At 41.4% G+C, this 15368-nt stretch overlaps 1 protein-coding gene across 2 annotated transcripts in view; it reads right to left on the reverse strand.

The window, feature by feature from the left end:
* LOC131243667 (187-kDa microtubule-associated protein AIR9) overlaps positions 1 to 15368 on the reverse strand; it is a 108702-nt gene that overhangs the window by 7690 nt on the left and 85644 nt on the right. For both annotated transcript variants that reach the window (XM_058243179.1, XM_058243171.1), the window contains exon 34: positions 4175 to 4306. In XM_058243179.1, coding sequence (XP_058099162.1) covers positions 4175 to 4306 — 132 coding nt within the window. The remainder of the gene's footprint in view (positions 1 to 4174; positions 4307 to 15368) is intronic.

Below are 15368 nucleotides of genomic sequence, written 5' to 3' on the forward strand. Positions count from 1 at the left end.
ACAACTACTAAATCTAAGGATCTTTTACTACGACTGTATGGGCCTAAATAGGACTAAATGCTCCTATAGGACTCTATATGGAAAAAACGACCCAACACTAACTCAATTTCCAGCAACCTATCTGTTCAAAAAAATCTGTCAACAAAAAATCCAGCAAAGAGATATGCGGATTTTTTTATAGCAGAAAATTCAGCAGCCTATATCAGAAATTATGGACCTCTAAACAACTCTATATGATGTTACTTAATGCATAATGGACACAAATAAATTAAACCATAAACATGCAATGCATTCCCCTACAAGAACCCTAAGCACTGATACCAAATTTGATGCAGGACATGAAAATTTAAACATGATATGTGAGATTCCAAGCTTTAGATCATACCAGTTTAGAAACAATCACACAAAACTCCACATCCCACATAAGGTCAAGCACTCCATCAAGGGGAATCTATGCAGGTCCAAGCCTACACATGCTAAGGCTGGATTAATTAAAATTATAGACCAAACAATACTCAAAGGAGAGTAGATTCAGCCACACATGCACGGGAATAATTTCCCCAATCCAAGGGATTCACAAGTTTCAATTCGGGAAAACCTAGGGTTTCAAAAGTGGAATAGAACTTGGGGATTTGAGATGATCTAGGGTTAAGGTTATGGAAATAAGGCCAAAGATGAGTGAAATAGAGATGAGAGGGAACATGTGATCAGCCCGGACGTATGAACAGCAAACCGGCTTGACGCACGTGCGTGGATGGCGGCCCGCACGTGTGTGGGATCCATGAATTTGGAATCGGCCAGGGATGGACCACCTTCCCTCCAAATTTCAGGCCAAACGGATGATCGGTTTGAACACGGTGCTCCGTCGAAGTTTCAGCCCTCCTAGAGGGCCAAATTCTGAAAATCTGTTGTAGGGGAAAGATTAGGTGCAAACGTAGGTGGATTTGATGAGGGGGTGATTGTAGGAGATGAGGAATATGGATGGTAGGAGATGGGGGCGATTTGGGATGGGTGTGGCTTCGAACCATGGTAGTTAGTCCTTCGAAGAAGGGAGGGTTTCGCACCCAATTAGGTTTCCACAACCCAGAGAAGTAGAAAAGTAGGAAAACGCAGAATTTTATTAATCTTTAATGAGAAGAAAAAAAACCTACAAGGGGTGTCTTTTTATAATAAAACCCTATACCCCAAAACTCGCGCCATATGCGCAGCCTATTACTTAGAGATAAAGTAACCATAAATAACAACTAATCAAAGCAATCTAAACCGTCCATGATACTTCTAATAACAATAATAAGCAAAATCCAAAGTACTAAATTAATTGGAATAGTGAGCCACGATCATGAGAACCCATGGTGGGATTCACATGACTATCGGGTCCACTCAAACGAGCCAAAACGCAGCCCTCTAACTAGGAGGCCCTCCCTAGACGTCGCCATCGATTTAGATCGATGGTGGGGCCCTCCTCCTTGCGTACGTGCGTAGGAGGGGGTGTGCATGTGCGCGAGATGTCCCCATCAGAACCTGCCATACACTTGAAATTTCTCGACCACGCCTCCATCTCCTCGTTGGATGTGCACACACCAAACAGCTCGCTCTTGGCTATGTTGACACTTAAACCCAAGACCACCTCAAAGCATCTTAACTTCCTCAAGTTGTCCACCATTCTAGATTCTGCTTCACAAAGTGTCATTCATAAACTGCAAGTGGGAGATTAGGGGCACCTCACCTCCAACCTTAAAGCCTTTGATGAGACCCACTTTATGGCATTTGTCAAGTATCTTACTCAACACTTCTAGCACCACCAAGAAGAGAAAAGGAGAGCATATCTCCTTGTCTTAAGCCTTTTGAAACCTGAAAGAAATGATATGGCAAACCATTCACCAATACCAAGAATCTTGCTAAGCTCACACACTCTTTAATCCACTTTCTCCACCTTTGACCACATCCAAGCCTTCCCAACATTTAGTCATGAAAACCCAATCTACATGTTCAAACACCTTTCAATATCCAACTTGTAAGTTATTCCTTCCATCTCTTCCTTCTACCTTACATCTAGACATTCATCGGTAATAAGAGCACTATCCAGAATGTCTTTTCGATACAAATGTTCATTGTGTTTCCGATATGACCTTGTCCAGTATTGCTCAGAATCTTGTGGTAAGTAATTTGTACGGCCCGCCAATTAAGATAATAGGACGAAAACCCCGAAGAGACTCCGCCCCTTCAATTTTCGGGATAAGGGAAATGAAAGAAGCTCCTAACTCCAAAGAAAGGTGTCCTCTTTCCCAAAATTCGGCAATAAAATTAAAAAGGTCTTCCATTACTAACTCCCAAAAAGTTTCAAAGAAAGCTAAAGGTAATCCATCCAGGCCTGGAGCTATGTCCCCTTCCATAGAAACCGCCAATGCCTTAATCTTCTCCGCTGAGATTAGCTTCTCCAAGCTTTCTGCTTCCAATGATGTCAATTGCTTAACACATTACAGGTCCAAATGAGGTCTCTTCCCGCCCTCATCTGACAATAGATTTTTGCAGAATTGTACAGCGGTGTTGCACACTTGCAATTTATCTTCTATTCTCTTGTTGTTCACCAATACACTATGAATCACATTGTTCCAAGCGTGTGCACTTGCAATGCTGTAAATAAATTTTAGTGTTTTTATCCCCTTCAACCACATGGCGTGCTATCTCTATCTCCATTTTATCTCATCTTCCAGTAGCGAACTCATGTAATATTGGAAAGCTTAACCCTTTCTCTTCATTCTTCTTTCGTTTATACACCACCTACGTCCTTTACATCTAGTGCTTAAATTTGTTGCACTAAGGCTTCAGTTTTCGCTTCCCTTTCCCTCAATACTTCCTTTTCCATTCGACCAACTTTCTTTTAAGTAGCTGCAGTTTTTTGATAATCTAAACACCAAAAAGCCTTCAACTTGGAATGAATTCCACCATTCTTGTACCCAGTCCATGAATCCCTCTATCTAGAGCCCACATCAACTCAAATCTAAAGGGTTCTTATCCCCAATTATCCTCCTCTACTTCCAATGTAAATTTACTTATAATGTAAATTTGGCGTCGACCATTGGGATATCAACCATCTCATTTCTTTCCACCCAACTCGAGAAATCCTGCATGCTTCTTGTTATATTTCCACCAATTGATCTTTCCAATGTAGATCTGAATACATTAAAATCGCCCCCTACTACCCATGGTAGCTGCCATTTGTTTCGAATCATATCTAACACCTCCCAAAATTCAAACCTTAGGGCTGTCGAGTTCAGTCCATACACAAGTGAAGATCCACTTTACTCCCGATGCCGCTCCTTTTAATTGTCTTGATACTGAGAATTTCCTACACTATGCATCCTTTCTTTCGCATTTTTTAATCCCACATTACCACTATTCCCCTTGCCGCACATTCAGCATCTAATGCAACCATTCCTTTTCTTTCATACCCCATACAGAATCAAGAACTTCTTATCAACCTTTTGCATTTTGGTTTCATAGAGAATCACTAGTTGAACCTTGGCCCGTTGGCACAAACCCTTAATCTGTACCCTCTTCTCCCTACAATCCAATCTCCTAACATTCCAACTAAGCATCTTCAGCTAGACATTTCTTCACAGTTCCAGATGAGGCTCCCACATCGTAATTGATAGAAGACTCTAGCCTTGCTAGCTCTCTTCTTCTCCTTGGAGACTGAATAAGACTCCAGCCTTACTCTAACCGTTTTCCCTACCAGATTAACCACCCCTTTGCTCCATCTCATTTCTCTCTACCCTGCTTCAGAGTCTTCATCACGCACAGGCAAAGACTCTATCCCGCTTTCCATCACTCCTTCATTCCACCCAGCTATGCAACCTGTCCTCTTACTTCCTGAATGGGATAGATGCTCAGTGCTTCATAAAGAGGTTCCACCACTCTGGATTGACCCTGCACTTACTGTATCGAAACCGGATATTTGTTCTTCATGTGGCACCAATGCCATATTCTTCTCCCCTGCTTCCACTACAGAAAAGTCAAGCTTGACTATGATTATTGTGGAGTACTGAAGACCAACAAAGTTCAATAAGCTGATCATATTGGCATAACACACTGTTACCGAAATAAATAAACTGGTTAAAACTAAACACTCCAACACAATGTATTGTCTCAAAATAGTGATTGCAAATCTTACCAACTGCAATTGGTTCTGTTGATGCAGAAACAGGCTGTCCCTCAACTCCATCCTCTCTTACTGGAGTATAAATAGCAACCAGCCTATAACTCACATCGTCAACATTAGCTTCGTACATCCTCCCTTCCTCACCTGCAACAATGCATCATTTTCATGGGTCAAACAAGTGCAAGGGATGATGGCAACGGACACCACTGGTGATACTGCAAAGAAAGGTGGATCGAGATGTATTGTATCAGCAAGCACAATAATTTGATGTAATCATTGTTAGAGAGAGAGAGAGAGAGAGAGAGAGAGAGAGCTGATGTTTCACAAATCAGAGCAGAATCAAAATTAGAAGAACGGTGCGACTGAAAATTTGTCAAACAAATTCTTTCCCTCAAAAACACCTAGAAAGCAGATGCACACAACAAACAAGCCTCCAGTACCAAACATAAATAATCAAAGATGCTTTATCATTACTAAAGTCTGGGTAAATTTGCATGAGGTGCAAAACAACACAAATAATATGGGAAAAGCAAGAAATAATACAGCATTCACAACATTAGAATCATCCAAGATACATCCATGCAACGGTACTTATAATAAGCGCCAAAAAGACCCCCCCCACCCCCCACAAAAAAAGAAGAAGAAGAGATAACTGAAAGTAACAAAGGCATAGAAAAAGCCTGATTTTGTGGAAATCGAAGAATAAGAAGAATGAATAATTACAAGAAAAAGATGGACATTGCAGTAGGGGGAAAAATACAGTACCATACCAAAGTAACAGAATCCCTCAAAGGCATAACTTGAATCTACAAGAATAAGTAAAAAATGGTGTAGGAATCAAGAAGGGAAGGGACGAGAAGAGAAATTAAATATGGAGAAGATAGGAAGAGAGTGTCACGCCCCAGACTCGGTAACCGGACTCACCAGGAACCCGATGGCCGGTTCTGGCCGCAACAACCTCCATAGTACCCCATTCTCGGCCCCCAAGGTAGGTTCCGATCCTGGGATCCTACAAGGAGGATTTCCATAATAGTATAATCATTTTCCAATATGAGCATACCCAAGATCACAGCAAGTACATCTGAGAATAACAAAGGCACACATCACAAAATCCACTATGAATTTGAACTTTTACAAGTTTACATCAAGTTCAAAAGAATATACATAAGATAATAAGAAAAGAGAGAGAAATCAGCAACACTGGAGTCCTCACTACTCAACTCTACTTTACGCTCGGCTACTATGACACTTGCCTATAGTCTCCTGCATGTATCAATCGTGCATAAGCTTATAGAAGCTTAGAGGGTGGTGAAAGTGTGTGACAATAGTGCACAGAAGAATAGTAGGAGATACGAGGAAAGAATATGTTCAATGAGAATATCACTATCCTTACCAAGGCTTATCATGAATACCATGCAATGAGTACTGGGAGCCATACCAAGGCAATGCATGAAGGGGCTTGCACAGCCAATGCTAATGCGATGCAAGTAATGTCAGTGCTCATAACCAAACCATATGTCAAGTATATTTCCAATCATAAGAAAATCACCGGGGTCCATTACACTACTGAATGACTGCCGCTCTACAGACCCCGCACAGTCAAATAAGCGTAAGGGACCTCACTACCCGCCTGTGGACAACCAATCACCAGCAAGGCCTGACGGTAGCGGACCTATTTACGAGCTGGTTAGACGCAGCCCAGCAATGCCTCCTTACACCAGGCAGGTAAGGCCACACCCCTATCCAATCGACTACACGACAGTGGAAGTCGCAACCTAACGGTATAAGGCCCTCGTGCGCTCATATATTCCACCTGATCACGGCGTTTGAGCAAATCCTTGGTACCATGGAAGTTTTGGAAATTTCGCCCATGGGAATCCTATACACCCGGTATGCTCAACTAATATTTCCAGTGTCCACACATACGGCCATCCACGAATACCACTGTGGAGGCAAGGCCCTGATGAAGTAAGGGCGGATATCTACAAGCTATGCAATGCCAGATGCATGAATCACACAATCACCCATGCATCAATCCCAAGCATCCATCTCTCGGGGAGATACCAACATGTCCTACACAATGGCACAACAATGGTCAATCATACCTCAACCAAGCATGCATATGATGCGTATGGGAGTGGGCCATGAAGATAAATAGGGGTGCCAATGAGGTGAAGATGAACTCTCTACCTAACCATGAAGGGTCTAGGTACTTAACCAATTCCTCATAAGGAGTACAACCTCTAGTGGGGGCCCATATACCTGGGGTAGCCCACGAGACTAAGGAGAACAATGGTATGGGCCTAAATAGATGAAACGGGCCTAGCAAGGGTCTATGGTGGGCCTTTAACCACCCATAGAAGCCCATGGGCTTACCTTAGGGCCACCAATGTGGACATCCAACCACAATTGGTCCCCGAGAGGTAGCCCATCTCTAATTGATCATGGATCAAGGCCCAAGGCCCACGCAACATCAGAAATAAGAAACGGGCAGCCATAATCATACCACAAACACTCATGTTGGGCTTCAGAAAGGCGGCCCAAGGCCTATCCAAAACATGGGTCCAAGGGAAACACACATAGCCCAACCCATATATACCACTATGGGCCCATAGGGGAAAGGTTAGGGCCCAACATAAAGGCCACTAATCTCATATATTGTGGTGGCCTAGTGGGCAGGCCATTGCTCAAACCACATGGGCAAATGTCATGCTCTTAGTCAAGTTGGGCCTACAACCCGGCCCAAGTATTAAAGTTGATTTGGTGGGCAACCAATGGCCCATCTACTTGTGTAATCCGGCCCACTAACCCAACACAATAGTATGGTAAAAATGGTTCAAGAGTTCAATGGGCCTATCTGGAAAGTTCCAACCCAATTGGGCCTAAAGAGTTCAACAACTAGCTACATTCAGGGACCCAATTAAATTCAACTGTGGTGGGCCTCAAAAGTGCATTTATTAAGCCCAACATTTAAGGAACCAAAGGTATAAATTATTCCCTCTAAGATCTTCACAATGTGGTGGGCCCCACTCCTCAAAATTTCAACCCAAAGGCCAAGCATAATTATAACAAGTTGCTAGATTTTTAACCCAACAGGTTTATGAGCCTATTAGAGTCTAGTAATTGTTTCATTTGATTAGGACATCAGCCCAAGTGGTCCAGCTATCAAGTCAGACCCGACCCAGATTGACCCAAATTTAGTGCCATAGCGACCGCATCATCATCGCGGTTCCATTGACGCGTCTTGTGCGTTCATCCGACTTATAGATCAAAAGTTATGAGCATTTCATCATATGGCCCACTTTTGTACAAAAAATATGTGGACCATTTCCATGGCACAACTTCCCATGCACACCACCCACACACACTACACAATTGCATGGAATTTTCACCACCCACTCTAGACACCACCCAAACCTAGTCTAAGTATAGCAACTTTGTTATTGTCACCATAGGCCATCATTTGCTTTCTTACAACATAATCATTACTCCCTTACAAATCCTCTCTCTCTCTCTCTCTCTCTCTCTCTCTCTCTCTCATTTTCTCTTCCATTTGCAAAATTTCAGCAACTTCCCTTCCATCTTCCTCTCTTCTCAAGCTCCTTCTCCCTCAAATCCCCTCCCATCTAACCTTCAACAATCCATCTCACCCATTGAAACATGTCCCTTGGAGCATGAAGAGTAGATTGATGTAACTTTGGAGTGGGATCCATTAAGGTGGGTGACTACTCTTTTGCTGAATTCCTTTCTTTTCTTTAATCTCATTATTTCTTCATGGATGGATCACATGAGACCCACCAATCCATGATGGGGATCCCATTTGATCCCATGGATGTGGCCCTTTGGCTCATCCTACATGCATGTCATGATCCATGATGGGGCCATTCTCCATGGAGCCCATCATGATGTATTTAATGATCCACTCCATCCTAAGGTCATCTGGACCCTAAGGATCATGTTGGGATGGCATTCCAACCATCCATAGCAATTATAGATCATGCATGTGGTGATTTTATGTTGCATGTACAATCAATGTAGTTGTATGGGTATGATTCATTCTTGTGAGAGGGCCCATTAGTGGCGGGGCCCTACCCCATGGCCGGATTGTGTTTCTTCTCCATCTTCTTTCCTATCTTTATAGTAAATCTGATGTATGTATGGCCCACTTGATGTGCCATGCAATTAGGCCCAAGTGGTTAGACGTCCAGGCCCACCTTGTTGCCCCCTATTGTTGGCATATTTTGGATAGCCTTTGGGCTTGATTTTATGGATGATCTTGGAAGGGGCTTGGGTCTGAGAGTTGTGTGACCCATCTAGGTAGACCCCACCCTGAGAAAATGGTGATTTATTTCCCTTTTAATTATCTTTTGGGGTGATTTGGACAACAACATGTTGCTGTCCAAATCTGTCTGGACAGATTTTGGGCCAACTTGAGGCCAGGATTTGGGGCTTTTGGTGGAAATTTTATACCAAGTAAAATATGATTTTTGAATATGTATATCCTACCTATAAGCATGCCAAATTTCAGCCCCAACTGACTCCATTTGGTTATCCAAAAGGGTGGGCCAAGAGGGGTAGTCAGCCTGATTTTCTGCTGTGCAGTCCAGCAATGTAGACTGTTGTAAACTGAAATTCATAAATTATTTTGATGATGGTGGGCCACCTTTTTGGGTTTCCTCTTATTGTATACATGATGAGAGACCTTGGCCCTCAATTTTCAGAATTTTGGAGGCCCAAGACCCACCCATTGGAATGGCCCAAATTCAGCACAGTCATATTCCAGCAATACTCCACCCTGTACAGATTGTATCCTTCAAATTAATTAAAATACTTCTGGGTATCCTAAAATCATGAAAATTTACAGGGAGGTGGTCCACCCATGTTGGGACCCACCTACCAATTTTTAGGGCCAATGGACCCCTGTGCACACCGTGGCGAGGGCCGGACTGGCCCACCACGTTGGGACGTCCAGGTCTGTCCGATTTTTTGGACAGACTATTTTGTTTAAATTAATTAAAATACTTAAGAATATCTAAAAATTTTGAAATTTTGTGGGGGTGTGACCCACCTATGGAAGTGTCACTCTATAAAATTTCAGACCCAACGGACATTTGACTTGGCCGTGGTGCGGCCGGGAGTGGCCAGCTAGGCAGGGACGCCCAAGCTGGGGCGTCCAGCCTGCTTCATGGGCCCACCTTGATGTGTTGTATATCCCAGCCGTCCCATCCATGGGTGGCCCACGTAAGGAGGGTCCACCCTACATGTACATCCCCTATGGGACCCACTTTAGTGTACGTGGAGCCCACCTTGATGTATATATAGCCAGGCCGTCTAGGCCTTGGACCACCCAACCCATATGGGACGCCCCATGTGAGCTACCACTGGACTTTGGTCTAGCAGTGTGGCCCACCTACTCCCTTATGTCGTATAATGTAACCCTATGTAGTGGGGCCCACTGACTTGATAGCTGGACCACTTGGGCTGATGTCCTAATCAAATGAAACAATTACTGGACTCCAATATGTACATAAACCTATTGGGTTAAAAATCTAGCAACTTGTTATAATTAGGCTTGGCCTTTGGGTTGAAAGTTTGAGGAGTGAGACCCACCACATTGTGAAGATCTTAGAGGGAATAATTTATACCTTTGGTTCCTTAAATGTTGGGCTTAATAAATGTACTTTTGAGGCCCACCACAGTTGAATTTAATTGGGTCCATGAATGTAGCTAGTTGTTGAACTCTTTAGGCCCAATTGGGCTGGAACTTTCAAGATAGGCCCATTGAACTCTTGGACCATTTTTACTATACTATTGTGTTGGGTTAGTGGGCCGGATTACACAAGTAGACAGGCCATTGGTTGCCCACCAAATCAACTTTAATACTTGGGCCGGGTTGTAGGCCCAACTTACTTGACTAAGAGCATGACATTTGCCCATGTGGTTTGAGCAATGGGCTGCCCACTAGGCCACCACAATATATGAGATTAGTGGCCATTATGTTAGGCCCTAACCTTTCCCCTACGGGCCCATAGTGGTATATAAAGGCCCACCATAGACCCTTGCTAGGCCCATTTCATCTATTTAGGCCCATACCATTGTTCTCCTTAGTCTCATGGGCTACCCCAGGTATATGGGCCCCCACTAGAGGTTGTACTCCTTATGAGGAATTGGTTAAGTACCTAGACCCTTCATGGTTAGGTAGAGAGTTCATCTTCACCTCATTGGCACCCCTATTCATCTTCATGGCCCACTCTCATACGCATCATATGCATACTTGGTTGAGGTATGATTGGCCATGGTTGTGCCATTGTGTAGGACATGTTGGTATCTCCCCGAGAGATGGATGCTTGGGATTGATGCATGGGTGATTGTGTGATTCATGCATCTGGCATTGCATAGCTTGTGGATATCTGTCCTTACTTCATCAGGGCCTTGCCTCCACAAGGGTATTCGTGGATGGTCGTATGTGTGGACACCGGAAAATTAGTTGAGCATATCGGGTGCATGGGATTCCCATGGGTGAAATTTCCAAAACTTCCATGGTACCAAGGATTTGCTCAACGCCATGACCGGGTGGAATATATGAGCGCACGAGGGCCTTATACCGTTAGGCTGTGACTCCCACTGTCGTGTAGTCGGTTGGATAGGGGTGTGGCCTTACCTGCCTGGTGTGAGGAGGCATTGCTAGGCTGAGTCTGACCAGCTCGTAAATGGGTCCGCTACCGTCAGGCCTTGCTGGTGATTGGTTGTCCACAGGCGGGTAGTGAGGTCCCTTACGCTCATTTGACTGTGCGGGGTCTATAGAGCGGCAGTCATTCAGTAGTGTAATGGACCCCAATGATTTTCTTATGATTGGAAATATACTTGACATATGGTTTGGTTATGAGCACTGGCATTACTTGCATCACATTAGCATTGGCTATGCAAGCCCCTTCATGCATTGCCTTGGTATGGCTCCCAGTACTCATTGCATGGTATTCATGATAAGCCTTGGTAAGGATAGTGATATTCTCATTGAGCATCTTCTTTCCTCGTATCTCCTACTATTCTTCTGTGCACCATTGTCACACACTTTCACCACCCTCTAAAAGCTTCTATAAGCTTATGTACGATTGATGCATGCAAGAGACTCTAGGCAAGTGTTGTAATAGCAGAGCGTGGAGTAGAGTTGAGTAGTGAGGACTCCAGTGTTGCTGATTTCTCTCTTTTCTTATTACCTTATGTATGTTCTTTTGAACCTGATGTAAACTTATAAAAGTTCAAATTCATAGTGGATTTTGTGATGTGTGCCTTTGTTATTCTCAAATGTACTTGCTGTGATCTTGGGTATGTCATATTGGAAAATGATTATACTATTATGGAAATCCTCCTTGTAGGATCCCAAGATCGGAACCTGCCTCAGGGGCTGAGAATGGGGTACTATAGAGGCTATTGCGGCCAGAACCAGCCATCGGGTTCCTCGTGAGTCTGGTTACCGAGTCTAGGGCGTGATAGAGAGAGAGAGAGAGCAGTGTCCAGTATGATCATTTCTAACGACTGACAAACTATGATTAGTAATAATAATAAATAAATAAATAAAGTCCAGTATGTTACTAGACTGGCGACACAAATTGTACAACAATGGCTAATAAAACATTGAAATAATACTCCACTTGACTACTTATATCTCTACACTCCTCAATAGGGAGATGGATATCAATCTTGCCTAGCTTTGACAATTCAAATGAAGTTAATGACGACCAATTCCCTTGGTTTCAAAATCTACAAGTTGATCTTCAAGCTTCCGAGACAACATATTAACCTCCTTCGAAGCCATCCTTTCATGAACAAAGTGACTATCTCCCGTGATATGTTCAGTACATTCATAATATACCATGTTGGAAGAGATGTGAATAGCGCTTGTCACAACAAGAAGTCATCCGAAGACGTTAATTCCCAACTTTATCAACAAAACCTTCAACCAAAGTCAGCGTTTTAAAAAGTGAATAACGTGTAGCATAGAGTTCACTCCTCTAAAGCGTGAGACGTAACCTACATAGCATGTAGCGTAAGCCAAATTTTTAATGAAGGGTGTGCTTGCTTGCACAAATTTCATGATATTCTACACTAAATTAGACTGACTAACAATGAAATTTAACCAAATTTCATGATATTTGGTGCAATTAATGCAACCTAAAGTAATAGGAAAGGGTAATGATTAAGCATATAAAGGTAAAGAAAGCACAGCGATGCGGATTTCATACTATTACTTATAATATTTTCACTAAAGCATTGAAAAGATTAACTAATTTTTATTTTAAAAAAATGTAACAAATCATTGAAAATGTTAATTGATTTTATTGCAGTAGTGAAAAATTAGTTGTAATGTTAGCCAAGTAGCATGTGGCATAGTCTATATAGTGTGTAGCATATGCAAATTATCATGAAGCGTGGGCTACACCTTAAGCCATTTTCATGAGCTACAAAGCGTAAGCTACACGCTAGAGAGCATAGCTATTTAAAACACTAACCAGGGTAGCTCACAAACCTCACGGCCATAGTGCAATACTCAGCCTTGGCATTGGACCAAGCAACAACCTATTGCTTATTACCCTTTAATGTAATCAGAATTAAACCAACCAGAGTTCAACAGCCAGTTGTAGATCTCTTCCCCGCAGTGTTAGAAGTATCAGTATCGCTATAAGTTTCGCTGGCCAGGGATATGGAAACAATATCGATATCGCCGATAATATCGTTGATAACCAAAAATGTAGGGAAACTGATGCAGGACATGATTTAATGCTAGCATGCAATGTGGAGATTATAAAAGAGTCCATAAAGTAATTCAATTAACAAAAGATACTAACCTACCAAGTAATTAAGAGTACATAATAGGAAATAAAATTTGATTTAACCTAAATCAGATGCCCGCATGCTAAGAAACCACATAAATCAATCAAAACTAGGACCGATGGAAGGATAGAACTTCCAATTTAGCATAGGCAAATTTCACACTCAATGGACAGATTTGTAGGTTTTATGATTAGGGTTAGGAAGGGAAAAATCTGAAATTTGGAAAATTAGGGTTCATGAAAATTGAGGATTTTAGAATTAGGGTTTTTAGAAATTAGGGAAAATAGAGAATTGAAGATGTAGGGTTTAGAATGTTGTAATGGAAGGGAAAAGAGGAAGACAAGAGAAGAAGAATACCTTTCGAAGAAGAAAGAGGAATGATGTAAGACAAAGAATACCCTTCGAAGAAGAGGAAGAGGAAGGATGTACCTTGGAATCCACCACCAAACAAAGCTTCTACCCTTCCACAATTTAATTGGAAGGGGGGGTTTTTTAAAAAAAAAAAATAAATAAAAATAAAAAATAAAAAATAAAAATAAAAATAAAAATAAAAACCCTAGAAAATAATGAGGAAAATTCCTTCACACAAAAGAGCTTCACTCTTTTTTTCTTTCTTCTCAATAACACTACTAGGGTTGGAAATCCACTCCCCTTGTGGTTTTATAATTAAAAAATTCGAAATTAAAATTCAGCATAATTACAACTACTTCACTCACTCAAGTAAAGTGGCTCATCATCCAAAATAAGAAAACTAAAACATATATTATCAATCTCAGCCATCAAATAACTCCTAAAAATAACAAAAACTATAAAGAAAGCAAGATCAAAGTCCAATGGGCCCAAATTTAAAAGATATGGTGGCCTAATCGACAAGATCCAATGGTCGAATCGACACAAAATAGAAATCCTATGACTAAAATGATCTCCTAAGCAGCCCACATGCATCATCTCAAGGTAGGGTCTTCCTAATTCACGTCCAATGCAAGTGGGGTTTTCAAAATGGCCTGGCGGGCCCCATCTGGAACTCGTCTCCCATCCACAAAGAAATTTGCGCTAATGTGGGTGACCGTCTCCGTATCTGGTACACCCAAGTAGGTCCACTGATGTCCCCATCAGAAACATGGGAAAAACGGTGGAATTTTCAACAAAACTTTAGGAGATGTTAAAATGTACATATTTGCATATTTAGAAATTAAAAAAGAAAAAAATGCAAAAAGAATGCATACATAACAAGTTTCCATTTAATGGGGCCTATTTAACCTTCCAAACTTTCATCCAAACATCCATCGATATTGCAAAATATCTACAACATATGATATTTCACCAAGAAATCATCAACAATTAGAAAGGAAATGAAAGATTGTGGTCTCAAGATCACACATGTTGCGATATCGATAATATCGAGATATTATCAATATTATCAATGAGAAATTGAACACTATATACAACCATGTGCCCGTGAAAAAAGTTTTAAATAAAAAAATTTCTAATAAACAAAATTTTGATGATACCAATACGTTGGCGATGTTTTTAAAATATCGTCGATACACTTACAATACAAGCATTACCTAGAATTTACGTAGTCGAAAACATTGGTGATACATTGGCGATATTGATGCTTTGGCAATACAAGCGATGCCTAGAATTTACATAGTTGAAAATATTGGCGATTACATTAACGATATTGATACGTTGGCAATACTTAGCGACACATTGCTAATACTTGGAATTTTTTATACTACCAACATTATCGGTATCGCTACTAGTGTTATCAGTATCGCTGAGCTGGAGATAAAGATAATATCGGAGATAATTCGAACATTGCTTGCCCGTCATCTGTGCATACTTCAACATCAAGATGATCATGCTTGAAATGAAAGATTGTGGTATCAAGATCACACATGTTGCGATATCGATAATATCGAGATATTATCAATATTATCAATGATAAATTGAACACTATAAACAACCATGTGCCCATGAAAAAAAGTATAAATAAAAAATTTTCTAATAAACAACATTTTGATGATACCAATACGTTGGCGATATTATTAAAATATCGTCGATACACTTACAATACAAGCATTACCTAAAATTTACATAGTCGAAAATATTGGTGATACATTGGCGATATTGATGCTTTGGCAATACAAGCGACGCCTAGAATTTACATAGTTGAAAATATTGGCGATTACATTAACGATATTGATACGTTGGCAATACTTAGCGATACATTGCTAATACTGGGAATTTTTAATACTACCAGCCTTATCGGTATCACTACTAGTGTTATCGGTATCGCCGAGCTGGAGATAAAGATAATATCGGAGATATTTCAATAATATCAGAGATAATTCGAACACTTCTTGCCCGT

Source organism: Magnolia sinica, chromosome 1 (assembly GCF_029962835.1).
Source record: "Magnolia sinica isolate HGM2019 chromosome 1, MsV1, whole genome shotgun sequence".
Classification (NCBI taxonomy): Eukaryota; Viridiplantae; Streptophyta; class Magnoliopsida; order Magnoliales; family Magnoliaceae; genus Magnolia; species Magnolia sinica.